The sequence below is a fragment of the Mchenga conophoros genome, linkage group LG14 (genome assembly GCF_057382185.1).
Source record: "Mchenga conophoros isolate Kocher_MC1m ecotype Shallow Benthic linkage group LG14, M_conophoros_male_GT1.1, whole genome shotgun sequence".
Taxonomy (NCBI): domain Eukaryota; kingdom Metazoa; phylum Chordata; class Actinopteri; order Cichliformes; family Cichlidae; genus Mchenga; species Mchenga conophoros.
The window spans coordinates 1,456,000-1,477,583 of record NC_140539.1 but is presented as its reverse complement, the minus strand read 5'-3'; the positions used below and the strand labels follow the sequence as shown (position 1 = coordinate 1,477,583).

The 21,584-nt window shown below is 43.0% G+C and overlaps 1 protein-coding gene across 2 annotated transcripts; it reads left to right on the top strand.

Moving 5' to 3' along the window:
• The first annotated feature begins 1,545 nt into the window (after positions 1-1,545).
• Positions 1,546-21,033, top strand: zbtb44 (zinc finger and BTB domain containing 44). Of its 2 annotated transcripts, XM_085244707.1 has the most exons (7): positions 1,558-1,601; positions 1,696-1,834; positions 8,167-9,266; positions 9,778-9,862; positions 10,343-10,494; positions 10,881-11,181; positions 17,023-21,033. In XM_085244707.1, the coding sequence occupies exons 3-7, from the start codon at positions 8,201-8,203 to the stop codon at positions 17,432-17,434; spliced, it is 2,016 nt and encodes a 671-aa protein (XP_085100833.1). In that variant the 5' UTR covers positions 1,558-1,601; positions 1,696-1,834; positions 8,167-8,200; the 3' UTR covers positions 17,435-21,033. The 2 variants fall into 2 exon arrangements, with proteins under 2 accessions (XP_085100832.1, XP_085100833.1); XM_085244706.1 differs by having other exon boundaries at positions 1,546-1,834.
• The last annotated feature ends 551 nt before the right edge of the window (positions 21,034-21,584 follow it).

Genomic DNA, 21,584 nt, shown 5'->3' with positions numbered 1-21,584 from the left:
GGTCTAAATTTCGAGAAAATAACTTGAAATTTCGAGTTATGGATCCTTTTTTTTTTTTGTGGGCTTCCATACTCCAGGGTTCATTTTTAGGCTGAACGACACTAAAACTCGCCACAGATGTGTGGAATTCTTTTAGGTGCCTGGTAGCTTTTAAAAGTTGGGTGAGGCAAGTTTTACAAACCGAAACCTTTTCCAAAGTTCTGTAAAAATCCTCCCACGCTGGAATAACTTCTCCGCTCAAATATTTCAAAGACAGCCATATAAGAATATATTCAGTAGCTGTGGTTAGGGAGGAACCCAGCCACTTAACAACATCCTGTTTTAACGCCTGTTATTCTATATTCTGAGCTTGGTTGATGTTAAAATCATAATAGTTCAAAAATACCAGCATGACCATAATCACGTTATCCACAGTTCAGTTTGACTTTCAGTTGGTATGCAATGTTTCAGCAGACCGTAGAGCTTTATCACGCTGAAGAAATTCAAAGTCTGAAATGAAAGCTATTTAAAAGAAATAACGAGAAACTCTTTTGAATGTCAGTCAAATGATGACCAAAAAATAACTGTTCAATCTTTCTCCTGTGTAGGAGTGTTGGGGGCTGTTCATATGTTACAGTCCATCCATAATGATGGTTGTCGTCATCTTGTTTAGTTAATCATTTAATTATCTTCTTACACCAGTTCAAATGATTTATTATTATTATTATTTCTGCTTTTTTTCTGGCATTACTGGGAAAATGGACCTCAGCCAAAATGCTATATTGCATTGCAGAAGGTGGTCAGGATTATCCTCTTCACCAGAGCTCAGATGATCCAGTGCTCTTCACCAGCTTCCCCCCAGCAAAGTATACTGAACTAGCCACAAGTGACTGATAGAAAATCTCCTGTACTGTGCTGCACAGACCGAAGCACCTCAGCTTCCTCGGAGTTTAGCCTGTTGTCGGTCTATGTACTCTTCCACCACATCAACATCCTGTCCCAAGATATTCACCAGTTGTGCAGCTGTCCTCTTACTTCATCTCTAGTCTTATTCAGATACAGAAGACTTTTCTCCGACTCCATAAAATCACCCACTGTAATACTCCTGCCCATCACTAATGTCCAACCACTGCAGATTCATTAAGAGTATTTCTGCAGGTGGCATGACCCCGAGTTATACTGAAAGTCAGAGGTTTACATGGTTAACAGGAGCTCCTGAACTGCACACCATCATTTTATTTAAAAGTTACAATAAATAGAGGCATCAAGAAACACAGGATGTTGTAATATAAAAGGATTTAGAAGAGTTAAAATCACAGATTGTAAGTAAAAGATTATCAAATTACTTTAAATAATAGATGTGATAATATAAAGACGAGAAAATGTACAAATACAGCAGATTTGCACATGCTGTGATTCTATGAACATCTCTATAGAGAAAATATAAACTTCACACAAATGCATACAAACAGTGGGGACCCCCAAGCTGCCCCGAGGTGTGCGTACACAGCTTAATGTGAGACTTCCTGTTTCTGACAGTACTGTACAGTACAGTGGGAGATGCGCGTTGCATTGTGGGGGTACAAATACAGCGCAGAAAGGACAGCGGGGAGCACAAAGGGGTAAAAACTGCACCTCGGCAACTTTTAACACCAGCCTGCTGTAATGTGAATTCATGTGAGCCTTAATTAAAGCGCGACTTTTGGCGGCTGGCAGGCTGACAACTGCTGGAAGAGCGAGGAATGTGAAGGGAGCGGAGAAGAGCGGCAGGGCACACCGCTGTCTCCAACTGCTTTGTCAGCTGAGCTGTTTGCGACCCGAGGCCCATCCGTTATCACAGGCCTCACCCGAGAAGGTAAACTACCTTCGTCCGCTGTGCCTGATAACGCTAACCGTGGTGTGTATATTCCTGTCTGGTTGTGTTGCTTTCTCGACACTGAAAACGACAGACAAACCAACTAAGAGCGCCGTGTTGTCTCAGCTATCGCTAGCTTGGCAGCTAATGCCAGTTAGCTCCCGTGGAGCAGCTGCGTCAAAGTGCAGCGGCTAGTCTGCGGTCAAAACGGAAATGGGAATACGTCGGCTTCAAAATAAATGAAGTCAATTAAAAATGTTCTCTTATTTTGTATATTTCTGTCTTAGTATTTATGCAGATTGGTAAAATCTCAGACTGCAGTGCAGTTCAGAAAGCTAACTTAAAAAAACACCACAGGTCTACCAGCAATAGTTGTGAATAACACATGAATATAAATGATGACTAGTATAAATGGCTATTATAGTCATATAATAGAAATAATCACTTTACGTCGTGCAAGTTGTAGGTAACAACTGTGTTTTAAACCCGTTGAACGACACCAGTAACTGTCACACATTAACGTGCCCCATTTGCTTCAAATGATTTGTCAGGTTCGTTTGGCTTTTATTTTGAAAATTCAAATCGCCTCCTGGCAAACTCGGCGTCTGTTTGACACCGTTAGCTAGTGTTTGCTAAACTGTGATTGTTGTTGCAATCATGTTCACGGAGCATCTTGTCCACTTGAAACTGAGATGCACACACACTCGAAACACACACACACAGTCGTTCTTTGTTTGTTTGTTTTATTCACATTCTCAGCTTTCTGCTGTTATAGTCCTGCACTTTGCTCACTTTGGCTTCATGCAATGCAATTAGTATAAGTACAGGATGAAGGCCACGCCCCCTCGACCCTGTCGTCTGTCATATAGTCATTATTTAATCAGTTGCATGCAAGCTTATTTGTCTTATTATTCACCTGCTAATAAACTAATAAACAGCATCAAAACAAATCCAGAGTCTAATGTGGGAAACAATCATGCTCACTTTTAAGTAGCTGTTACAAAGAAGTATATTTATGCATTTTTCCTCCAGAATTTGTGTTAAAAATAAAAATCTCTTTCAGAGTGTCAAACCTAATGTTTGAACTTAACATGAGGATCAACGTTATTGTGGGGTGTTCAACAAGTCATTTTGAAATGTTCTCTAAATTAACTTTAGAGTGCCTCCATAGTAGGGCTGCACGATTAATCGTTAGAAAATCGCGATCTCGATTCATACTTATGTGCGATCTCATTTCCAAATGACAACGATTTTAAAAAAAAGACGACGACGACTGTACCGCATTTTGATCCGGGACGTACTCTGCATGAAAACAAGCGCTCAGGCTTCCTGCTCAACAAATGACGAGGGCGGAGCCTTATACCACGATACAGAAGCTGTGCTGTGTGATGCTAAAATTAGCAGGAAAAAACAACGGAGAGCACGTCAGGGATGACGAGAAAGTGACAGGAGAAAATCCGTCCCGGTCAAGCGCTTCCCTATACACGTCGAACTCCCGCAGGCACAAAGAACTTACGGAGGCTATCACTTATCACCTGACCAAAGATATGGCTCCATCAACACTGTGCAAAACGAGGGATTTAGGAAAATGATCAACACCCTAGACAAACGCTACACAGTGCCGTCCCGCAACTATTTTTCTATTGTTGCACTACCTGCTCTGTACACGCAGCGTCGAGCAACGGTGGAGACGGAATTTCAAGCAGTACAACATTTTACGGCAACGACAAAATGTGAGACATTTGTTGTTTTTATGTTTATTTATTGTTTTTATGTTCAGTCTCAACTGTTACGAAGTTGATGTGGAGTTACTAAGTGCAATAAATATTTATACTGGAAAAGAGAATCGTGAGAGAATCGTGATCTCAATTCTAAGCCAAAAAATCGTGATTCTCATTTTATGCAAAATCGTGCAGCCCTACTCCATAGTGATTTAAATAGTCCTCTAATGAGTGAAAGGGCCTTGGTCTGATCACAGGAGGACACAAAGTGAGGAAGAGCTCCTGGTGTTAAGAAAAAAAATCTCTTGTGAATAAGCGAGCAGCCAGAAGTTTACCAAGTGCCCGTGCACTTTAAAAGGCTTTGTTCCTCTGGACGTTACAGGATTCTCCCATGAATTTCACTTCAAAATTCTTTCAGTGTCTCTGTCAGAGGAAAGTTTGACGAGGCGGGTAATATCATGAGTTAGCACACCGGGCAGATGCTGCATATGTGGAGGAATAACATTTGTTATTGATTTTTCTGCACACGTTTTGGAATAACTTGGGCGTGGAAAGTTGAATAGTCGATGCAATTATTTCTTTTCTTCAAATACATCTTCTCTCTTGTTTTTTATCTAGACGGTAAGAAAGATGGACATAGCTTCCACCATCCTGCAATCTGAAGGCCACCAGGTGGCAACAGGTGTGATTGTTAAGAGACTCCCAGTCTTACAGAAGTGTGTCGGGGTGAAAAGGCTTTCTTATGTTCGTCACCCATTATGAGTGACATCACACTAAATAAAAAATTAAGCCTGTTTTATAAACGTTGGTCAGCTGTGGTGTTTTCCACTTGATCATTGGCTAATGACTTACAGTCACAGGCCTGTCCTGTGAATCCACGGGCTCTGCCTCACGTTCTACTTTTAGAAACAACTGAGAGCGTAGTGCTCTATTGAGAAACCAGAGAAGCTTTTAAGACAGGACGGGGCCTGATTGTTCATAAATTTGAGAGAAGAAGGATTTTACCCTGAATTCTGGATTGAACCAACCTGGCTGCAGCATTTTGGATCAAGTCAAGACTTTCAGGGAGTTTTTAGAAGAACCTGAAAATCTGAAACAGGATATTTCTCATTTTAGCAACATTGCACAGATTTAAGACATGCCTGTTGTGAAACCTGACCAATTTATTGCTGACATTATTTGCCAATTATTTGCATTTACAACAACAGTTGAATGAAGAATTTAAAATGTAGAGACACCCTTCAACCATGTTGTGGGTGTCCAAATTGCCTAGTTTGCCCACCAAAGAGGATTGTGCAGCGTCGCTGTTGAAAACACGTACTGTGAATGCTGCAAAGAGAACAGCCAGCGGATTCAAGCAGAGTCACGCAGACTGTAAATAAATAAGAGTGCGTAACAAACGTTTTATGTTTCTGCGTCTGAATGAAAAAAATATTGTCTGGTATTTTGAATTCACTCTTGAAAAGGATTTGTGTCGTCTGACTTCATAGGTAAATGCACAGCAATGCAAATATAAATATATAAAGAAGAAGTAGAGGTCCTTGCACTCCGGAGCTCCATGATTCCCTCGAATCAGCCTTTTTTCTTGTGAAATGTCTGTTTGCCATCTCAGCTTCATGTTAAAGAACATTGATTTGAACAGGTTAACAGAAATCTCTTCTTCGGACAGGAGTCTAACCTCGTGGTGGAATTAAAGCTCGTTTTCTAATATGCTCTGTGTGCTGGTTCAGACTCCTGTTGCACCACCGCAGCCCAAATCTATAATTCACTTTGCCTTTACTGGGCCAACATGGCCCAAGAGTATTTTCCTTTGGTGAGGCCGTGTGAAGGAGAGTGCGCTCTCCCTGTGAGAGCCCCTTCACTCGAGCTTTTGTTTGATGGAAAATCTCATGCCTCAGAGAATCCACGTCTCGCAGACAGCTGCTCGAGCGTCCTGCAGTGCGCTGGCCTCCACATGGGTCTGGCTCGCATCGCCGCGCATCTGCTTTGATTGTTGTTACATAACTTGGCATTTGGTCCTCTGCGTTCCTACCCCTGCCTGCTTTCAGCCCCCCTTCACCTTCCCCTCAGAAAGCACCTCGTTGTATTCCTCTCTACCTTTATCCACTGTCCTCTGAACATCGAGCACTTGCCTGTCCCCCTCTGTCTCTGCTCTCGACGTCATGTCTTGCAGGGTAATATTTGACCCCTCGTTTTGTTTCTGTACTTCTGATTGTTGAGTAAGTCAGTGATTCCACACCCGAGTCTTTGACAGCTCGGCCTGGATTTGACACATTGACAATGATTTAAAGAATAATCATGTAAAGTTTGGGTCAGTAGAAAAGTCTCAAACTAAAATAAAGACAAAACAGGCTCTTAAAATGTCTTCAATGTCCTGTTGCTTCTTGGTGTTCAAATTGAAGTGCGATTACTTTTTGAAGTTGTCACATTATTCATTCTGCATCGTTCTTCTTTGGTCGTCACACACACTGTCATTTTAAGACATAGTGATGTGGTGTGACACACTAATGTGTCATCTTCTACTGGTCCTCTGTAGGGCTGGGTATCGCCACTGATTTCTAGAATCGATTCAATTCGATTTGAATCTGGGAAATTTTGCCTCACACAGTCAGAAATATTATAATTCAGATCTGTACATTTACATATTTTTGTATCTATAAGAAGGAAGCTGACACTTTCCAGACTTTATCAAAGGTGTGAGCATCACAGCGAGGCCTTTGTGTCAAAGTAGCTGAAGATAAACACAGAAACACATGAAGGAGATTTTCCTGTTCTGGGATTTTATAAAAATATTCTGCAGTAGATCAAAAACGAAAGAAAACCATTAATCAACATATGAACATCACCTCTGAAGTTACAGCAGTTTTATTACAGACACAGCGTTTTGCATTTTGCATCATTTTAAAAAGTATAAATTTGTTCAGTATTGAACGGCAGAAATGAGGTTTTCTTTTCGGAAGTAAGTAAAAGAAAAAAAACAGCGGCTGACAGCCTGTAAACAACGGCAGACTTGTGCGTAACAAGCAAGCGAATAATGAAGAAAACAGATTTTTAGACGGGAAACTGTTCGAGAGAGAGAGAGAGAGAGAGAGCTGTGCATGAAGTGAGATTTTATCCTGGTGGAAGCAAAACAGTAAAAGTCAGAGTGAATCCATGACGATGTTTATGTGAAGCGTAGTTTGGATCTTCTTTGGCTGCTGGTTCGGTCAATATTGTTTGGAGAGACATCAAACTAACAGCTTTAGAATCAGTGAAAAAAGGGCGTGAACACAAAGCTCGGACCCGCCGACACATCAGAGTCAGCGAGCTGTCAGCTTTCAGCCCCGACCGTGCCCGTGCCGTCGGTGAGAAAGTCACATCTCACTGATTCTGATGCGTCGGCGGGTCCGAGCTTTGTGTTTACGTCTCTGTGCAGAGTCTGTGCTCCTGCTCTCATTTACTGTTACTGTCGATTATTAAAACCCAGCCTAGTCCTTTGGAAGTGTAACAGCAGCAGAGACAGCCTGATGACTACATATAAAACAACTATTCAGTAGTCATCATAGCCATGAGTAATGACATACTGCTGCAACTATCAAAAGTATAGTTTATAGTATAACAGCAACTACATGAGGATGGTGATATTTTGGTTGGTGCTGTAATCTAACCTCATTCATTTCATTGAGGTCATGCACTTCCTCAGCTCCTAAAATGTGTCTGTTTACAGTGTTTTTCTGTTGATTGCTGATTTAAGTGAAGTGAAAACCAGATACGTGTCAGAAAGTTGGGGAGGAGGGCAGTGAACACGAAGGCGAGATAAGCCCTGACTCTCGCTGTTTCTGATCTGTGTTGGAAGGAAAGCTAATCCTTGCACACCTACAGAACTGAACCTCCACCAAAGGATGTCTGTGAATACAGAGCAGGCGAAGACACTCCCGGGCGGCAGCGAGCTCACGGCTACACCTGCTGAAGCTAACAGCCAACAGAAGAGCCTAACTGGTCTCCGACCCGGACCAAATGCAACAGCTTGTAGAAAGAAAATCAGTTTTAGCGGTCTTGGCCTGAGCTGAACTGAACAGTGATTTAATTTGAGCTGCTGTGAGGGAATGTGGTGTGATTGACTTATAACTGATTTATAATAAACAACAGCTTTGTGTCATAAAGTGAATACAAGAAAGGAAAATCTTTTCATGAGTGTTTTTCTATTTTCTCTGTGGCTCAGGAGGCCGGTGGTTTGATCCCTGACCCTCCCAGTCTGCTTGTCAGTGTCCTCGTGCTGATACAGAACCAGAGTTTCTCCTCATGCGTTGCCTGGAGTGTGTGAATATGTGAGAAACTGGTACCTGTAGACTCAGAGCTCCTGAAGTAGCAGCCCTTTAACCAGATTCCTTGTTTTATCTGTCAAAAGTCTAAAATCCACAGACATGTGTAATTAGTCGTGCACCTGACCAGCAGCTATACGGTATATCATTTTTACATTGTTTGGTTAAGGTTTAAAAAGGATCTTGGAGAATATCCAAAGTATATGTTCATTCACAGCGATCTGTTTCTTTTACCGGTAGAAAGGACTGGCGCGGTAACACTACTCTTTTCCAAACGGAGGCATTTATTTATGGCTTTTTGTCTCTGCAGGACACGCATCCTTGGGATAAAGAGGAATTCCAACATGGGGGTGAAAACCTTCACCCACAGCTCGACCTCGCACAGCCAGGAGATGCTCGAGAAGCTCAACGCTTTGCGCAACGAGGGTCATTTATGCGATGTCACCATCCGAGTCCAAGACAAGCTCTTCCTGGCCCACAAAGTGGTTCTGGCCTGCTGCAGTGAATTCTTCCGCTCCAAACTGGTGGGCCGGCCAGAGGAGGAGGACAAGTTTGTGTTGGACCTTCACCACGTGACGGTTAGCGGTTTCGCTCCCCTGCTGGAGTACGCCTACACGTCGACTCTTTCCATCAGCACGGAGAATATCATCGACGTCCTGGCAGCTGCCAGTTACATGCAGATGTTTGCTGTGGCTAGTACGTGTTCGGAGTTCATGAAGTCAAGTATTCTGTGGACTCCGGGTAACAACAATAACAACAACAACATGGGAGCGGATAAACCTCACGAATCGGCACCGGAGAGCGCCTCGTCAAACTGTGCCCTGACACCGCTGGATGGCAGCGTGTCGCCGGTGTCTTCCGATTGCAGCGTGATGGAAAGAAATGTTCCCATCTGCCGCGAATCGCGAAGGAAACGCAAAAGCTTTGTGTCGATGGCTTCCCCCGAGAGTCCGCTCAAATGCACTACACAGATGGTCACCACCTCCCCTCAGATCCCCAACCCATCGCCCTCGTTCTCAGACAGCGCAGCCCAGCCCGTGGAGTCCTCCCTGGCCTTCCCCTGGACTTTCCCTTTCGGTATCGACCGGAGGTTTCACTCGGACAAATCGAAGCTGCCGGAGAGCCCTCGCTGTTTGGAGCAGGGAACCCCGGGGACCTCGGAGGTAGTGGTTGGCCGTCGGCTCAGCGACTTCCTAACGTGCGAGAGCTCAAAGACGGTGTCTTCACCTGTCGCAGCGGAGGAGGAAGATGTAAGGGTGAAGGTGGAGCGTCTCAGTGACGAAGAGGTCCAGGAAGCATCGTCACAGCCAGTCAGTGCCTCTCAGAGCTCGCTGAGTGACCAGCAGACGGTGCCGGGGAGCGAACAGGTCCAAGAGGAGCTCCTCATCAGTCCACAGTCCTCCTCCATAGGTGACCGTCTTCGTCCTACCTTCACGGTGCATTGTTGTATCATATGTGCGCCGATTATATTTGGTTAAAACGTTCGGCTTAGATAAAACTTCGATGTGCATATTGTGTTTCTCACTGGTGTAACAGGGCTGTGTCCTGACCCACTTAAGACGGCGCTGCTTTGCAAAGTGTGCAGTCAAACCTGCCTCGCCCTGCTCCCAGAGCTGCCTCCCCACCCACTGGATTTTTATTTGTATTGTCTCAGTGGAAAGTTTTATTGTCCACTGGTCCAAATTCAGCTTGAAAGGCTTTTCTGCCTTTCCATAAATAAAAAGAGGAAATGGAAACATTCGTCATTTTTTCCTAAACTGTTTAGTGGCACAGTGCTTTGTTATCCAGCAGCATCAATCCCGAAGCAGGGGATTAGCCTTCAAAGAGTGTATTAGTCTAACCGTGTCCAAGATGTCATGCTTTAGGCTTTATTTTCAGTCGACAGCTACCGTGAGTCATTTTCTTCCCTCCGTCTTCCCAGGCTCGATGGATGAGGGCGTGTCAGAGGGCTTACCGTCAATGCAGAGCACCTCTAACGCTGGAGGACATGCGGAAGATGATGAGAGGTATCGTGATTTGTTGAAACTCGCTGTGAACCAATCATAAAGTAGGAAAGAACATATAGACGCGGCTCTCGCGACTGAACGTCTGGGCCACACCTGGTTAGATAATAAAGACGTCGTGTTTGCACGGTAATCTAAAGAATGGTCGTTGTGTGATGCGTGTTAGCACGCTCCTCAGTGTGGCGCACATCGCTGTCGTCACTAATCACACGACACATATAAACACATATATACTTGGTTAGGGTCGTGCTTTCTGTTAACTCCTTATATTATAACCAGCAGATGCAACAACGGTACTTGTAGGTGCACGCACGTGCTTGTTCATGCTCACACTTATGCTACGTCGTGCATGTCGAGTTGTTACCCTGATCCGCTGTCAACACTGTTAAAATAGAAGAAGGGCATTTTGATGACAGATTAGAGCTCTATACTGTAGACTGGGACTGGACTGCATCAATGACTAGTCCTCTGTTTGTGTTTCAGGTTGGAAGGTATTCAGTATCCGTACCATCTCTACATCAGTCCTTCAACACGGCCTGGCACCAACGGCCCTGACCGGCCCTTTCAGTGTCCGACCTGCGGAGTCCGGTTCACACGCATTCAAAACCTGAAACAGCACATGCTCATACACTCCGGTAGGTGAGATATGAAAGCAGGTGCATCACAAGATTCTTCATATATGACTGCGCAGCACCACGCCCCTCTGAAGTAAACAAAAATGTTGCAGCCTTTGTTTTCTGAGACATTTTTTGAGACGTTGTCTTTTTACTTGGAGACAAGAAGAACAACTGGGTTAATACATTTCTCGGTTGTGAAGTTGCTAATGAAGATTTTAATAAAAAGGTTAAACGATACAAGTTGCTGCTCTTGTAAATGCCTCAGGAAACAAAGGAGACTTTCAAGGAGACTCTGATCTAAAAAACCTTAGCAAAGGCTTTTTGTGATCTCACACGCGTGGACACAAACACTTGTGTAATGCTAATGTACAGATCAGCAAGCGTGGTTTTGTCTCTTTTTCCAGGCATTAAACCTTTCCAGTGTGACCGCTGTGGGAAAAAGTTCACACGGGCCTACTCCCTAAAGATGCATCGGCTGAAGCACGAAGGTAAACGCTGTTTCCGGTGCCAGATTTGTAGCGCCACATTCACGTCCTTCGGTGAATATAAGCACCACATGAGGGTCTCCCGACACATAATCCGCAAGCCGCGGATTTATGAGTGCAAAACGTGCGGCGCCATGTTCACCAACTCTGGCAATTTAATTGTACACCTGAGGAGTCTGAACCATGAGGCATCCGAACTAGCAAACTACTTCCAGAGCAGGTGAGGAGTCCGGGGGCGCCGCCCCCATCTTTACTCAGATCTCACCTGGATGAGAAAAAAGTTGAGTTTAGATTCTAACAGAAGGCTCGTTGTCGTGACTTTGGCTTTGTACAACTGTTTTTCAGATGATTTGAATGCTTAGATCAAGGGTGTCTGTATTTACTGGGGAACTTTAACTGCTTTGACACAATTGTTTTATATTTTGGGAATAAGGATTATCTGATGAGTTGAATGAAAACGTCATGACCGCTCTGATAACTGTGGTGTAAATGTGAATACTGATAATGAGGCCTTGTCCACAGCACTTTGGCCTCTGTTTGTTTCGGTCACTGCTGTGAGCACTGTGTGCTGTGGCAGGTGTGGAAACCCTTTTCCACATGATTCAAAACATGGGAAAACTGGGAGTCGTGCCCCGTAACTGGTCCCATGAAATAAAACAGAGAATATCATTTCAAGTTTCTCTTTGAATAAACAACAGTCATTCAATTACATGCATATGCTTGTAGATGGGGCTGCCACAAATTATTATTCTGATACTCAACTAATCAGATCCATTGGACGTAAAACGTCCAGCTGACTGCACCAGCAGCATCTGCTCTATCATTAGCTTACAGCTGGAAGTGTTTAAGGTGCTCACTAAAAATGAAAACAGATGATAGTTTATTACATTTTAATGAAATTTGCAGATTGTTTCAGTGAAGTTTAATAAACTCCTTGCTATCTAAAATATAACAGGACACTGGAGTAAAGTCTCGACCGTCTCACACTTCTGATGATCAGCTGTCTGCTGATGTTTATTCAGCTGTGTGAAAACTTTAATCTCAGCCAAACCGATTTACTCAGGAACAAATAAAACACTGAAAAAGCCAAACAACAACATTCATAATAAGAGTAATATTAAAACTAAGTAGCTGCCGCCATTGTTGGAAACTGGAACTGGCTGAGCTGCGCTGTGAATTCTGCCATTTGTCGGCCGCATTTGGAGGAGTCTTTGAATTTGGACATCCTTTGTCGCGTCGCTGTGGCATCATTGGCTTACAAATGCAGCCGCAGGAGGATGTGTCCTCTGAATTTGGACACAGCTACGATACCAGACACAGCTTCTTCTTCTTCTTTGGTGTTTAACGGCAGCTGGCGTCCTTGTAGATGCAGTGCTGCCATCTTCTGTTTCAGTCCGTTATTACACTCTTAAATCAACGATTTTGATAGTCGACATAATTGTGACTAGTCGACTAATCGTGGCAGCCCTAGGTGGGATGCTAATAATAGTAGCCTTGTGAGCTGGGTGTAGCAGCAGAGGAACCAGTCCCCCAGCTGCTGCAGGCTCCGGTTGGAGTTCATCACCAGCTCACTTTGGAAAACGCTGCTGGTAGTTTAGTTACCGTTCGACTGGCCCAGCTTATGCCACACTAAGCAAACAATTCCTGGCTGTAGCGTTGCATTTACTGCACACGAATGGTCTCAAGCTTTTCATTTAAGTGTCAGTAAAGAAAGTGAGTGGAGACATTTCCCAAAATGTCAAACTGTTTCTTTAACATTCACCACTGAGAGGAAATTACAAATTAGGGCTGAACGATTATGGAAAATAATCTAATTGCGATTTTTTGCCCCAATATTGCGATTGCGATGCGATATGCGATTATTTTTAAGGTCTTTGTCTTCTGTATTATTAAACAAAGACAAGCAATACATCATATAGTATGGCCAATACTATATTACATTAATTTTAAACTGTTCTTTCCTGGAAGACAGACCTCTGTTATGATGACATGAGGTGATGCATGAATTGATGACTGACATTTTTATTTAACTTCTTCAATCACAACAGTATATTTGAACATACACAATAGTTTATTTTTAGCTTACAAACATCTGAGCATAAAGTGCTGACAAGGAACCCTGGTGTAAACATTAAAATGAAAGTCAGTACAATGTGCAGATTGCAGAAATATACATAAACAAAATCAGTGGCTTTACCACACTCAGTTTTTCGACATCTGTGAACTACTAGACAGTCATTCAATTAAAAAATAATATTAAATAAATAAAACTAATAAATAAAAAATACACACATCTTACTGATCTCTGCAGTCAGTAACATTACACATAAAGTGCAAACATAATAGCAATTGTATAAACACACACACAAACACGCCTTTAAAGTTGCGTGAAATTGGATGGTCTAGTTCTGATTAGCGTCACCGCTGTCTCGGTGGAGTTTAATAAACTCGGCCGTCTGCTTCTTGCTATCTAAAATATAACCAGACACTGGTGTAAATTCTCTACTGTCTCATACTTCTGTTTAATAAGTTTTCTGTTTGACGTTTAGTCAGCTGTGTGAAAACCAAGGAGGAACCCACCCGGGGGATTAATAAAGTTTTATTTTATCTAATCTAATAACTTTAATCTCAGCCAAACCGATTTACTCACGAACAAACAAAACACTGAAAAAAGCCCAACAATAACATTTTTAGGTTGTCTAAGTGACTTATATATTACGTTTAACCCGAGCAGCGAAACTCCGCGGTGATCTGAAAATGATGTGCCGGGAGTTGTGCCGTTCTCGGCCGCATCAGTAACCCTCGAGCTCCCGGCTAGCTGTCGAGCTGGTGGGTAGCAGACGCCTCTGAAAACGTCGAAGCACTTTTGCAAATATGGGATATCTTGATAAACCGAGCAGATATTTGATGTTTACACAACTACTTTCTCGCCTGAAAATATGTTAAAAGTTTATTTTGTGACCCAGAAAGATTAGTATGAGTAATTTTAAAACTCAGTAGCGGCCGCCATTGCTGGAAACTGGAGTTTGGCTGGGCCGCGCTATGAATTCTGGGATATGGTAGTAATTTGGACAGCCTTCGGCGCGTCGCTGTGACGTAATCGGTCTACAAATGCGGCCTCAGGAGGATGCAGCCCATGAATTTGGACATGTCCAGAGTATAATCGCAGCCTTTGCGGTTAGAAAATTGCACTTGATCATGTCGCGATATTATCGCAAATGCGATATATCGTTCAGCCCTATTACAAATACCTCAAATTTGTTTCAGCTCTGACTGAAAGATTTCCAGAAGTAAGAGGATGAAGTGAAGTATCGAGAGTACAAACAAGAACTTACTGAGTTTCCTTAACACACAGAGTAACTGTCCAAATTATAACTCGTAGTAATAAGCACGCCTGAGAAACTATAGCGTACTGTAGCAGGTACTGTGTGTGGTGCCTTTGTCATCTCTGCTTCTTTAACCAAATCTAGGAGGTTATTTGTTTTCATCATCAGCTAGTTAGCTTTAATATTACTCTTATTAATCTTTCTGGGTCACAAAATAAACTTTTAACATATTTTCAGGCGAGAGTGTAGCTGTGTAAACCTCAAATATCTGCTCGATTTATCGAGACATCGCATATTTGCAAAAGTGCTCCAACGTTTTCGGAGACGTCTGTTACCCACCAGCTCGAAAGCTAGCCGAGAGGTCGAGGGTCACTCGAGCCGGCGAGAACGGCAAATTTAAGATAACTTAAAAATGTTACTGTTTGGCTTTTTCAGTGTTTTATTTGTTCCTGAGTAAATCGGTTTGGCTGAGATTAAAGTTTTCACACAGCTGAATAAACATCAAACTGACAACAGTGTGAGACGGTCGAGACTTTACTCCAGTGTCCTGATATATTTTAGATAGCAAGGAGTTTATCCAACTTCACCGAAACAATCTGCAAACTTCATTAAAAGTTAATAAACTATCATCTGTTTTTATTTTTAGTGAGCACCTTAAACACTTCCAGCTGTAAGCTAATGATAGAGCAGATGCTGCTGGTGCAGTCAGCTGTAATTTTAACATCCAATGGATGCACGATCTGATTAGTCGACTATCAAAATAATAATTTGCGGCAGCCGTAGTTTGACAGTCTGCACATGTGCAGCTGCAAGATCGACGGCACTGACACGTTTGAAAGAACATCCATGGAAACCATGTGATGAAAGCTCGGTGTCACTTTGGCTCAGGCAGCACCAGTTTCTGTATCTCGTATGTTTGCCTGTACCAAACGTTCATGTAAAGGATGAGTCCACCAATCCCACACACTGAATCAGTGCTGTTATTACACCAATGGCTGAGTCAGATGAAGGTGCATCACAAAGATGATGAATTTATTAACAAATTTAAACTATGCTGTAACTACAGAAAAACACTCTAAACATGTTTCCTTATTTACGATAGAGCGTGCTGTCATAGAAGGCCTGTTATCCCTGTTTTACTGTCTGCGTTATATTTACTGTACAGTGATTGTGCAATTAAGCTGAAGCCTCAGGCTTTGGGTTGCTCTAAACATTTAGTTTCTGACAGTTTTTCCACTTTTGGCTCAGTATGATGTCAGTAAATATGGTCGTCTCAGGCACGCCGTCGCTGTTTAAACCCAGTGTTTATGAGGGAGAGCCAATCACGCCAACGTTTACCTAAAGAGAGGGCGATGACGCCGTCTGTTTCCAAACGCTCAGGAGCTGCAACAGTTTACGATGTTTTTCTTTCAGTTGTAAAATACTGAAAGTTACCCCTGAAGACGTTTTCAATCTGCTACCATGTGAAAGAAATACAAGCAACAGACCTTACACGTGTGACCCTGATGATGGAACATGTGGAGTAGCTTTTAGCTTTTAGCGGCCCGATTATGAGTTTCCTGGTTATCTGGATGCTGAAGGTGGACAAAGTTTCAAAGGAGTTTGATGTACTGTGCAAAAGTCTTGAGCAGATTTCTTTATATATCTTTTCTGCTAGGAAAATAGGAGATTGTTACAGTGACTTGCTGAGCTTCAGGAACATTTCTCCATTCTTCTGGAAGGACATCCCAAAGCTCTTATTTTGACTGCATTTCGTTCCCTGCTCTCTGAAGATGATCCCACACTGCTTCACGGAGCTCTGGGCTCCCACTGGTCCTCGGTGTGGTTTGTCTAAGCTTTTACTGCATTGGCAGGATCTTTGTCACGCTGAAGAACGACGCTGCTGCCGAGCAGAGGCTTTCCACATGGTGGATAAAATCTGATGGTGCTTTTCTGCATTTATGGTTCCATCAATTATGGCAAACTCCTCAACACCACTGACTCAAACATGTTTCACTGATAGGCTCTAGCAGCCTATCTATAAGTGCCTAAACTGGTCCCTGGGTGTTAGCACTGATTCATCTGTTGAGTTTGGGCCTTTTAACGCTGGAATGATTCAGCTCAATAATAACCAAAAGAAGCGGCACAGAAAAAAGTCAGCCTGAGGGTGGCTCAAGACTTCTGCACAGTACTCCAAAGCTCAGGCTTCGGACCATCACGGACAGGTTTTAAACCGAGCTGTTTGTGCTGTTGCACAGACAATCCCTAACCCTAACGTGGTCGTCTCAGGCACACGGCTCTCTCTTCAAATCGTCTGTTTCCGAGCAGCCACCAATCAGAAGAGGGAGAGTGGTCTTGTTCCACATAGAGGACTAACGGCAGCACAGTGGGATAAATCTTTAACTTAAATATTAATAGAACTTGTTGGAGATTAGTTTCAGGTTTTTCAGCTCTGTTGGCTACAGACCCACTGCCCCTCGATAGTCTCCTCCGTTGGCTCGGTGTTACCATCGGGATAAAGTCTATAAATACCCAGACCTCATCCCGAAAGTAGCCGCAGTGTCATCGGTACATTTTTGGTCTACTGGTGGTCACAGTGACAGAGAGCTCATCTCCATGGGGAGACACGTGGACATATGTTCTGTGTATTACAGTATATGTATATACAAGTATTTTACAGTGTGTTTTTGTGAAAATCACATGTGCAGTTATTGTCGGGTGACGGGGAACTTAACGTGTTCTCTTGGTCCACGCAGTGATTTCCTCGTGCCCGACTACCTGAGCCAGGTACAGGAGGAGGAGGAGGCGCTGGGAGTCCAGTACGAGCTGGAGGAGACCCAGCATCATCCGGTCTACCCGGGCAGCACCTCCGCTTCCACCACCACCCCCGCCTCGTCCTCCTCCTCAGTGCAGATGCCCGTCATCTCCCAGGTCTCCTCCTCCACCCAGAATTGTGAGAGTTCCTCTGGCTTCCTGTCACCTGAGCCCCTGGATCCCCTGGAAGCCCCAGCCTCCCCGAAGATGGACGCCGATGACACGGCGCCCATGACAGAGGAGACCAAGATGGACAACAGCGTTGGTGGCAGTTCCCCAGAGGTGTTTGAAGAAGAGCAGCAGCAGCAGCAACATGCTCGGGCCAAGGAGGTGGCTTCCATTACCATAAAGTGATTCGAGTCTTCTACTTGCCCATTATGTCTTATTTTGCAGTCATGTCATATGGGAATATCGGTTGGGACGACTGGATGTTGCCGCCTCATCGTGTGAAACTGTCAGGACGCTGCGATTGAAGTTTTCTGATACTTCGACTGACTGGCGTTTCTCTACGCAGATGCTGAACACCTCACCAAACCCAGCAACTCAATGTCAGCTGTTGTTGTTGTTGTGGGGTTGTTTTTGTTTCAAATATAATATTTCATAAACCTTCACTGTTGATGTGAGATTTCAGTGGGTCAGAAGATCTCGCTCGAAATCCAAGTTTTTTTTACGAGTCACTTAAAGGAGGAAGGTTGTTTTTCCCATATGACGTGAATGCAGCACAAGCTAAAGTCATTTCTGTCTTAGCCAATTCGAGGTCTGTTAAATCGAAGCCTTGCTGTACTTTTGGAAAGTGCCTGAGAGTTCCCATTTTAACAAAGTACCGTGTAGAGAAAGAAAAGCTCTTTGCTTTGCCAACAGTGACAAATCAAGTCTTTGGAAAAAATGTTTGTATTCATTTGTAGTGCTGATGCTAGTTTGTATTGGCAGAGACTGTGTTATTCCTTTAGTGCCGTTGCTATAGGCAAACTGTTAAATGTCAATATTATCTATATTGCAATAGCTTGTACTGTAGTTTTACTATTTGAATGCTGTGAATGTTGGTTGTTGTGAAATGATATGTCAGGTGTGTGTATGTGCATTTCTTTGATCAGTATGAACACATTTCATTTTTTGAAATTACTTGACAAAGTATTCCCGAACACATCTGTGCAGTATACGATTTTCCTGTTTAGACTTCGTGACGTCAAATATCTCAAGATTGGATCGGCACTAGAGCGACTTTTATTTTGTAATCCAACGAAATGGATACAAATCGAGACTGAAAAAATCACATTGTTACTTTGTCGTCAACGACTGCAGTATTATATATTCCCAAATGTGATATGGCAATGTAGCATCCCAGCCTTCTTTCCAAAGGCAGTTCATTGGATAGATGTTCACGTGGCTCAGCAGGTGCGTTGGACACTGCATCCTGACTATTGGAGCGATGTTACACTGACAGCGTGATTTTCTTTGCAGCTCTGTGGGACTCTGAGCTCAACCAGGATTTAGTTTTTTTTCTTTCTAGTTGTTACAAAGGGGACGATTCCCTGACTACCATTAACACTCACTGAGCAGTTTACTGGGAACACGTAAACAGTGGCACACATCCGCTACATCCCCTGTAACAACGACCACTGTATAAGCTTTGTAACAACAGCTTATGGATACACGTGGCAGTGAATTACACCGAGCGGTGACCTGCAGGTGGCAATGCTAAAAACTGCAGTTCCTCTAACGGCCACTGGGGGCCGACTGTGGAAGCTTGTTAATACGCAGCAACTCACATATATGGGTGTTGACCTTGGTGCATTCAATTCATTTGTATGTGACCAACATGACAGGCTGTGTGCCAGAGCCACAAAGAAGCTCGTGTTTCAGAGTTTTATCAGAAACATCAAACTTTGCTCCTGTTGATGATTAGCTCTCCACCCTTTCATCAGTAACGTTGTGCTGGCTAACGTCGAGACTCTGAACTCTAAAACTAATATGTGACGTCACAGTAACGAGGAGTATTTTTACATTAACTGTTAAACTGCTCAGTGAGTGTACAGTTACTGTAGCCCAGGAAGCAGGAGTGACCCAGTGTGATCACGAGGCTGTCGAGTGTTAATGTGATAATGTTGTTTTGAAGTAACCCGTCTGCTAACCGTGAGTTGAACCTTTGGAAATGTTACCCACGCAGGCCGTTCTTCGTGTTACTGATTATTTTAAATGTGGATTTTCGGGTCAGACTTTCTGTTACCCGCATTGTGCCAACGGGCTTGTGATTCTGTTGCGCCTGAACTTTGAGTCGAATGCTACTGACGGCAGCTGGGTTCTGTGCTTACGTTCACACGCGCCCCCAAAAGTCGTACAAACAGCTCACTCCAGCAGGGTGCACGAGCTCGATTGTAAACGTGAGGATGAATACTGCTGAGAATCCAATCAGAGCCGTCTTAAGAAGCAGCGGTGTCGCCCCGTGCCATCCGTTCAGCCCTTTTTTAAATGTCGTGCCATTTGCCCTTTTTCTCTGGGTGCAAACCGAGCTTTTTCCTCTAGGACCAAATGTTCTCTCTCTTATTGGGGATTTGCCGTGGCAATCAGTACTTGCACATATTAAAAGAAAGAGATAATCATTCAAGCGGTCCATGTTATTTAGCTGAGGGGTCCTGCTGTTCTGCCCTTTACAACACTGTATGATGTTGTGCGTTGAAGAGGCTAGCCTTAGTAAGTGGACCTATTAACTCTAGTTGCACAATTTCAGAATTGAAAAAAAAAGACAGAGTTTTCTATTCTCCACGTGTGTGTCACGCTTTTCATCTGTTGTGTTGGTGTGTGTATTCAGATCACCTTTTTTATAATGAAATGCTGCTGTTTGTCGAAACGCAAAGTGCCCAAAATATTTTTGTGAACCAATGGTGTGCAATAAATGGACCGGTGTTGTTTTAAAGGTTTTCGTTTTTAAAAATATACATATATATATATATATATATAAAATATAAATATAAGAAAAAGAAAATAAGAATGTATCATTTTGTTTCAATCTAATGTGACTGAATGAAAGCGAGCCCGTTTGATCTGTGAACATCTGTAAGCTTTGACATGAAACGACTGGCTGTGTCCAGCTCCTCTGTGTTTGTTTGGGAAGGCTGCATGTTCGTGTCGTTCCGTGACGTGAAAGAGAGCATGTGCTGAGTTGGTGGTATGTTCTGTCAAGGCCTTATTTTGTAGCCGACTCTTCATCCGATCTGTTGTTCAGCATGCCCTCTTCTTCTTTTCTGTACGTTATCCCTTTTTTATGTGCAATGTTTCAAAAGATATCTTGATTATACGAGTACACTTGATGTTGTATATGTTTTCCAGTCCATACCATTTATTTAAAAGTATGAAAATAATAAAAAACAAAAAGTACCCCCCGAACTGGTAGCTCTTCATAATGGCATATATATATATTTTTGGTGATTTTTCTATTCTGGTTGCTGTTTCATGGCATCTTTGGATATTCTTGTTAAATGTGAATAGAACAGCTTAGCCTGGGAGTGGGCGGGGCCTTGGTAGTCTTCACTTTGTGACTGTCTGCAATGTGTGTGTATATATATAAATATCCAGTATATACACTCATACTATGTTGCATATTCTTTATACTGTAGGCAGCCTGATTACAACCTGCTTTGAGACAGATTGTTGTACTTTGTGTCTTTGATATTGTATTTAAACTGTAGTTTGGAGAACCTGTACAAAAACATCCCAGATAGTAATGCAACCTGCACACACTGTATCTGGGGAACTGACGTTTGTGGTGGTGTTGAGTGTTTTAACTGGATCATATTCCACAGTTGGCTGTTAAAAACTGACGAGACCACTCTGTATTTAAGAGTTTATGGTTGTTCTCAATCTTTGCTAGTGTTCTGGCTTTGCAGTCCTGTTGTTCTTAAAAATAGTTGTTTTGTAAAAGTTTAAAATGTAAATAAAAAAATCAAAGTCAGAAAGATTGTCACTGAACTTTGAGGATTTATTTCGGAGTGTGTGGAGTAACACGCCAGGGTTGTTGGCCCTGCCGTTGTCAGGCTCTGTCCACTTAACCTGGACCCCGTCAAGACAAGTCGAACATATACGGACATTTTTGTGTTATCAAGCAGTCACAGATACAGACAAGTACAGATAAGACAGTATTAGGAAAATATAGCGACAGCTTCTACAGACAACGAAACCACTTCATGTTTTTAAAGTTGAAGCCACTTAAAAGCTCCCAAAGAAAACACACCAGCAAAAACACGGTGCTTGTAAATCAAGACAATCTGACTGATTACAATGTTTCTTCCATTCATTTCATCTTTTTTATGTGACAGTTTTAGCATTTGTTCTCTTAGCTGCGGCTGTGCTTAACAGTCTCATAGTGAAGAACCGATAAAGCCTGAACTGAGACAGAGGCTTAGTCTAACTACAGATTTGACAATTCGGTTCAACTCAGTTTTATTTTGCGCCAAATCACAACAGCAGTCACTTCAATGTTCTTTACATTATAAGCCGCTGCAATAAT